The sequence below is a fragment of the Pan troglodytes genome, chromosome 21, assembly GCF_028858775.2.
Source record: "Pan troglodytes isolate AG18354 chromosome 21, NHGRI_mPanTro3-v2.0_pri, whole genome shotgun sequence".
Lineage (NCBI taxonomy): Eukaryota > Metazoa > Chordata > Mammalia > Primates > Hominidae > Pan > Pan troglodytes.
In genome coordinates, this window is record NC_072419.2 from 29,580,678 (window position 1) to 29,588,351 (window position 7,674).

At 56.3% G+C, this 7,674-nt stretch overlaps 1 protein-coding gene across 1 annotated transcript; it reads right to left on the minus strand.

Moving 5' to 3' along the window:
* On the minus strand, nucleotides 1–4,309 carry THBD (thrombomodulin). The gene has a single exon (XM_525283.6). The coding sequence runs from the start codon at nucleotides 3,688–3,690 to the stop codon at nucleotides 1,795–1,797; it is 1,896 nt and encodes a 631-aa protein (XP_525283.3). The 5' UTR covers nucleotides 3,691–4,309; the 3' UTR covers nucleotides 1–1,794.
* Between the last annotated feature and the right edge of the window lie 3,365 nt (nucleotides 4,310–7,674).

The following is a 7,674-nucleotide window of genomic DNA, read 5'->3' on the forward strand; positions in this document are numbered from 1 at the left end:
CACATTGTTATTTGTTTATTTTGTACAAGTGATGTCATAAGCAAGGATTTTGCCTGTGTTCTAGATTATCTCCAATAAATAAATAACTATGTACAAATATTTTGAGTTTACAAAATAGAAGAGGAAAACCTTTGTCTTACAAAAGTTACATTTCTATGATACATTTATTTCCCTACACTGAAGCAGGATTTCATTCCTAGCTTAGCTGAACCAAAGACCTTGCAGACCCTGTGTGGCAGTGTCTAGAGCTGTGTACCTAGCCTTTTCTACCAAAGAGCAAAGCTACACAAAGAAAATTCCTCAGTTTCTTGAAAATAAGGGCCTGACTTGGCCTGCTACTTATAACTGATCTATATTTCATGTATTCCAGAAAATTGGAAGCAGTCTGGAATGGTTGTCCTCAAATTACTGAGCAGACACACCCCCCGCAGATCTTGTTAAATATAGATTCTCATGAACTGGATGGGGTGGAGCCTAGGATTCTGCATTTCTAACCAGCTCCCATGGGCAGCTTCCAATTCTTGTTCAGGGGCCACATTCCAAAAGGCCTCTCTGAAATGGTAGAAATTCTCTGAGGACCTGATTAAGGCTAGGCCCTAATTGGGCATCCTCCAGGATCCATTCCCAAGCTCCCAATTCCACAAGACCAGTAGAGCTGGTTTTATTTTGGTCTACCAGTGACAAGGAACAGTGACAGTCAATTGCTAATTGGCATGAATCATGCAGTTTGAAGCTTTCTTGAACTGTCTCCTGGGAGGTGTTTGTCTCTTCTCTCAATCTAGAACAACCTTCTGAACATTTTCAACACAGTCAAAAATAAGTAATAATAACAAAAAAGGAAATTGCATAAGAAGATGAGCAACAATTACCATTTTTCAGTACAAATCAAAACAGCAACAAAATTCAGGCTCACTGTTTAAAAGTAAAGATAAATACCTCTTTGGGTGTAATTTCTATGACAGTCCAGCAACATCAATTCAATACCTTTTACATCTCAACCTTTGTTTAAAATTATTTTGCTCTGGGAATCTGAAATTTCAGGATAAATTAGCAAATCTGGTGAAAAAGCAAATGGCCATTTTTATTTTTAGTGTTTTTGTTTCTGTTTCATGTAGGGGTTCTGCCTGAGCAGACAGCTAAGAGCAAAAGAAGTAGGGTCAGGCACAGGTAGGGTGACTCAGGTGAGTTGGCCCAGTTCCTGGGAGAAGAAAACTAGGAAGAATGGGGAATAAGTGGGGCTTGCTTCATAAATGTGAGAGGGCTAGGAAAAAAAAAATTCACCAAGATAGTTTACCTGTCACATGACAAGTGGGAGTTTGTAGAGAGAGAGAGACCGGAGAGCTGTGCAAAGTGGATACTGGAGACATACAGGTAAGAACAAAGGAAACAAACAAAAACCTAAATACTTCAAAAAAATAAATATTTTAGTCATCTAGTCATCCCTAGCCCACGAGGTCAAGGTCTGCCCAGAAGGCTGCCGACCAATAACGCTCACCCTCCTGCGCCCGGTAGTGAGGACCTGGGACAAATCGCAGTCTGTGTCTTCGTTACAAAATTGCCATCATTGCCCAGTGGTCCAGTGACGTCACGGAAGAGGCCGAGGCTCATTCTCCTCCCTCTAATCACCCCCTCGCCAGTTAGCCATGGAATAGAAGAAAACAGCTTGGGGGGTGCGGGGAGGGTCTTCTCCAGCTGTAATGCCAGCTAAGGTGCTTTGGTAGCAAAGCTGGGGGTGAGGAGGCACAGGAGGGAGAGAAAGGCCGCGCCAAAGCCAGGCTCCTGGACAGAGGCCGCTCAGAGTCTCTGCGGCGTCCGCTCGGTCCGCACGTGCTGCAGCACTACCTCCTTGGAAGGGGCCGCGCACTTGTACTCCATCTTGGCCCTGGCGGCGCCGTGCTTCTTGCGCAGGTGGCAGAGGAGCGCCAAAAGCGCCACCACCAGGCACAGGCTCGCGATGGAGATGCCTATGAGCAAGCCCGAATGCACGAGCCCCACGGCCGGGGGAGTCAAGGTGGAGCCGGGCGTCGGGCTGGGCGGGGGCTCGCCAGAGCCGCCGTCGCCACCGTCCACCTTGCCGGAGTCACAGTCGTTGCCAATGTAGCGGGCAAGGGCCGAGTCGGGCCCGCAGATGCACTCGAAGGTACCGGGGAGGTTGCGGCACACCCCGGAGCAGAAGCCGCCGTTTTCGCACTCGTCGATGTCCGTGCAGATGAAACCGTCGTCCAGGATGTAGCCTTCAGGGCACTCACAGCTAGCCTGGGTGTTGGGGTCGCAGTCGGCTGGACAGGCAGTCTGGTTGCAAAACATCTGGCACCTGTGCGGCTCGTGGGGAATGGGCGCGAAGCCCTCGGCGCAGACGCAGAGGTAGCTAGTTTGGTTCAGGGGCTGGCACTGGTACTCGCAGTTGGCTCTGAAGCACGGGTCCACGGGCTCCACACACTCGCCGTCCACCAGGTCGTAGTTAGGGTAGCAGTGGCACTCGAAGCCACCCTGTGTGTTGACACAGCGCTGCGGACACGGACTGGGCTCCAGTATGCAGTCATCCACGTCCTCGCACCGGTGTTGGTCGGCCGCCAGCCGGTAGCCGGTCTCGCACATGCACGAGTAGGAGCCCGGCTGGTCGGGGTTGGGAACGCAGAAGTGCTCGCAGAGGTCGTTGCAGGACTGCGTCGCGGGTGCGGTGCAGGAGCGCCCGTCTGCCTGCAGGGCGGCGCCGGCTGGGCACTGGCAGCGGGGAGCCCCAGGGATCGCATTGCACGCGTGCTCGCAGCCGCCGTTCTCCACGCTGCAGTCCCAAGCGCCCGGCGCCTCCCTGGCCCAGTGCCCCTGGACCGCTCCGGGCGGCGCGGTGCACATTAGCTGTAAGCCGAGGGGCGCCACCGCGGCGGAGCTGCCCACCGGCAGCGCCTGGAAGTCCGCTCCGCGGGCCGCGAACGGGGTGCCGTAGGTGATCGAGACGGCGGCAGCCGCGGCGCCGGGCTCCACAGCCAGTGGCCTGCAGGTGGCTGGGAAGTGGAACTCGCAGAGGAAGCCATCGGCCTTCACGTCGCACTGCTGCTCCTCCCAGATCGGCTCGCTGGGCACGGTGGCCTCAGCAGCGGAGACAGCGACGCACAACGGGCCGCAGAGGGGAGCCCCATTGAGGTCGAGCCGTGCCCACCTGCTATAGCTGGTGTTGTTGTCTCCCGTAACCCACTGGAAGCCGCGCAGGGGCCCGAGGCGCTTGGTGTCGCCGCAGCCGTGTGGCAGCTGCAGGCCGATCCAGAGGCGCCGGCGGCCAACGCCGCCGTCGCCGTTCAGTAGCAAGGAAATGACATCGGCAGCCACTGAGGAGCGCACTGTCATTAGGTGGCCCCGCAGTCCGTCGCAGATCTGACTGGCATTGAGGAAGGTCGCGGGGCCCGGGTAGAGCGCGAAGCAGTCGTGCTCGACGCACTGGCTGCCACCCGGCTGCGGCTCTGCGGGTGCGGGGAACCCCAGGCCGGCCAGGGCCAGCGCGCCAAGGACCAGGACCCCAAGCATGTTACCCAGGCGCGCCGCGTGCAGGCGCCGGGGAAAGCGCGGGCACTGCGACGGGGCCGTGCCGGAGCAGAGGGGCACAGGACGCCGATGGCGACAGCCTCTCCTGTCCGTCCCAGCCCAGACACTTCTTGCCGCTGCGCGCAGCCCCTGCGAGGCAGCCTCTGACATGCGGATCGGCCAGGGCTCGAGTTTATAAGTGCCCGGCCCTCCCTCCCTGGACGTTCGGGAAAAGGAAGGAAGTGCCTGGTGGGAAGGGCTGATGCCGCATACTCGGATTGCTGGGTTCTCTGGCCGCCCTTGCGCCCGCCCTCGCGCATGGGATCACCTCGCCGGGATGAGTAAACCCTGCCCTGGCGCAGGGAGGTTCTCGGGCGGGGCCGACAGGGGCAGGCGCCAGGGAAGGCCAACACCCCTGTAACGAGACGACTGTCCCCGCCCACCACTCGGGCCCCCACGCGTGCAGCCCTCTTTCATCTCTTGGTCCTCCTTTCTTTCTTTTCATACATGTTACAGCCACTTCCAAGGAAAGCCTGGATTGCAAGAGCTCTGGGAACCGGAGACTTCAGAGAAGAGGGCTTTGAATGGGGCGTGGGGGAGATGGTGCACAGGACCTGCAAGACGCTGGGAGGGGTGATCGGCACCAAGGGCACTTTGGGAGGACCTGCCTAGGACGTGGACTTCCCCGAAGACAGGATCGCAAGGAGAGACAGCTGGATCCTGTCCGCGGCCAAGGTGCCTGGCTCAGGAAACCAGCGGAGCGCGCTTGGCCTCACAGGACAGTGGGTGTGGCTGGGGTGACAGGGCAGGGTGGGGAAGACTGGCCTAATACCAGCGCCCTCTGCCCCATGGCTGGCCAGGGACCCGCGAGTCCCTGGACACGCACTGGCCAACGCCAGACCCCATCTCATCGGGTGGGGAAGTCGCGGGGACACTGTCAGGGCGCCGAAGTCCGGACCCCGCTCAGAGGCGGTGGCAGGTGAATTGCTGCGGCGCCGGGGAGGGGCGGGCGCGTGGGAGCGAGTCAGCCTGGCCGGTTTCGGCCCAGCTTCCGAAGGATGGTGCTTCTTGCACCCCAACAGAGTGGCTGGCAACCCCCCAGGGGAGCGCGCAGGATCCCAGCTGATCCCACCCGGGTCGGCTAAGGAGGTTTCCATTTAGTCCAGAGTCCGAATTGATACCCAGGTGCATAGAAACGCCACTTGCTCGGCAAAGGGCACTGAAGAGCCACCCTTCCTGTGGATGGGCAGGGTGGGAAGGGCTGGAGGAGGACATGGGAATCCGTTACTTTCGACCTCATCCGGTGGTTCACTTACCGGGAATGCGGAAGAGTGGGTCTCCCCCCTCGGGTCGCCCCCATAATGGTGAGAGGCAAACTGTTTAAAAACACCCTTGCCTCTCTCCTCTGCTGTCCTCACAACGAGCGCCAGGGGGCGGCGCTGTCGAGCTCTAAACAAAGCCAGGGAAGTTGGAGAAGTTTCGGGCTAAAAAGGGTTAAGGTGTAGGAGCTCAGAGGCCTCCTTCTGGGGTTGGAAGCTCCGTTCCCGGGCAGCTCAGCGTGGATTCCGCTGCGTTCACCTCTTGCCTCCAGGGCCCAGTAGATCCTGGGCTTTAAACAAGAACAGAGAGTATGGCGTCTGCAACGTGCGACAGACACGCACCGGTGGGGTGGGCCGGGCTGGACTGGACTGACCCGCAGTGACCAAACGGGTGGGGCGTGGACACTCTGAAAGTGAAAAGGGCAAGCACGACTGTCCCGCCGCACACTCCCCAGCGCCTTGGGGCAGAGAGCCTCAAAACGTCCCGCTGAGTTGAGCTCTTCGCTGGGAAGGCCGCCCCAGCACCCGGGAAACCAAGGAGCTGCTGGACACGGGGGTCTGAAGCTCCCGGAATGCACACAGCTGCACCTCCCCTGACGCGGACCCCCTGGGAAGAGGAAGGGAAGAGCGGCAGATAGCACAGTAGGGCTTGTCCGGCGGGAGCAGTCAAGCTGTGGCTGCCTAGGCTGAATCAGGGGGTCGTGACTCCGGTGCACAGCCTGCCTACGCGGGACGCAAAAGCAGGGCTACCTGCGGTACCGCCATGGGGGTGAGGGTGGAGCTTCAGATAAGGGCAGGAACCTCGTTGGGGCACTGCTGAAAGGTCTCAGAATGTGGGGGCAATTCCCAGAGTGAATGATACAAGAGAAGGGGACAGGATCGGTTACAGAATCAGAAACCAGTGCAAAGTGAAAATGTGGGGTCCATTGTTCAATTACAAGGATTCAAGACTGTGATAGCAAAGTGTTAAACAAGGAATGAGGCCCTGGGGGGGTGATGAGAGGGCCCTTCTGAACCTGCCAGCCCTAAAAGCCACTGAGGGACATTCAAGGATCAGATCTCACCCCACACCAGGCTGGTTGAGTTCTTGGATGGATTCTAGCTGATTCACCAACACAATGTTTCACTGGACGTCCTACACAGGTCCACTTGCACCCATTGCTGATTCTTGCAAAGAAAAAAAAAAGTGTGAGAACAGCCCCAATAGCTGAGTCCACTAAGAACTCAGTGATGTCTGTGAAACTTGGATCAACCCTATATGAGGAGGTGCAGATGTTGAATGTTTCTGTATTAGAAAGAAACTAGAGCAACAACAGATAGAAGCAGAGCATTGTCCCATGGGGGGTACCACAGTGTCTGGGTTGCCCTACACAAGGATGGGTGGACATGACCCACTTGGCTTTCCCACCTGTAAGGGCTTTACCCCTGGCCCTCAGGATACCTTTGCCTTGTGGGGCCTGCCCTCAGCCGCTTTGTTTTTCCTCTCCAGCCAATACCTTGGAGGCTTTGCATATTTTAGACTACCTTCTGGTGACTGAAGGTCCCCTGTCTGTGTTCTTGCCCCATCCCTATCTTCCTATCTGTGCCCCCTGCACACTAGGGTGGGCCACTCCTTCCTATCCCTTTGCAGATAACACATCCACTTCCCAATGCTTGGCCCAGTTCCTGGCCCAGCGCCCTCACTCTGGCCCACCAGCAGACTTGCTTTACTCCTGAAACAGCTCCCTTGAAGAACACCCATCTGGTCCTAAATACCGTTGCCAAAATCTTGTTTTCAGCCATCCTTCTAGAAGCCTTGGTGCCATTTGCACTTGTGACCCTTCACCATTCTCAAGGCTCCTCCTCCAATTACTTTTGAGACACATGTTTTCCTCCCTTCCTCTCCTGTGAGCCTTGAGGAGGCCCCTGGGATCCTCTTGTACCACCCACTAGAGTGGCCATTCTCAAGGTTTTGCTGGTGGTCTTCATCATCTCTTTACAACCCACCTTTTGGTGAACTTACCTATTCCCCTGGCAGTGATAGCAGTGTCCAAGGAGATTGGGGAGGGAGTATTCTAGAAGGGACTCTTACCCCATCTTTCCCAGTATCAATAGTTGGTCCACTGAGGTTTTAAACCATGCACTTGCCTTTGACTTTCTGCTCTCCTTCATCCACTGCCTAGTTTTTGTGTCTTGTTTCCCCTGATCACTGCTCCTGCCTTCTCAATTTATGCTGAGACAGTTGGGTCCCCAGCTCTTCTCCTTGCTGCTTATCTCTCCAGCTCTCCACCGTGGCTGAGGCTACTCTGATCCTCATACTCCCTCAGTGCTGCTCCCGCCCGCTGGGAGAGCCCATGCTCTTTCCCCTCCGCACTGAAGATGCTCGCGATAGTGCCTCTACTCTGTGGCCACAGATGAGAAAATTTGCACTCAAGGGGCTATGCTGGAATTTGGACCCAGAGCCTGCACCCCTTGCACCTCACAAGGCTTCAAGGACCAGTGTTCTGCTGGTCTCCATGAATGAGGAAACATCCTGGCAAGGGAGGCTCCTGCTCATTGTCAGAGAAGCACCTTGTCCGCTCATCTCCACCCTGTAGTTCATGTCTCTCCCTCTGCTAGCAACATTCTCGTCTGCCAGGCTCTTCACCCACTGAAATCTTTCCATTCTTTCAAGTCCCAGTTCAAGCTTCCCCATCAGCAAGTTTTCTGAATAACCCAACCAGAACTGATCTGTCTGTGATTCCCATAGACAGGTCGTTCTCTCAGCTCTTTAGTACTCACCACTCCCTCCCTGCCCTGTACCTAATCATGCATATACCACACTTTTTGCTGCACTTAGACTCCAGATTCCCACACA

Bases quoted from the DNA above. Each gene is read 5' to 3' on its own strand.
- THBD (XM_525283.6), bottom strand. From the start codon at position 3,690: ATGTCAGAGGCTGCCTCGCAGGGGCTGCGCGCAGCGGCAAGAAGTGTC.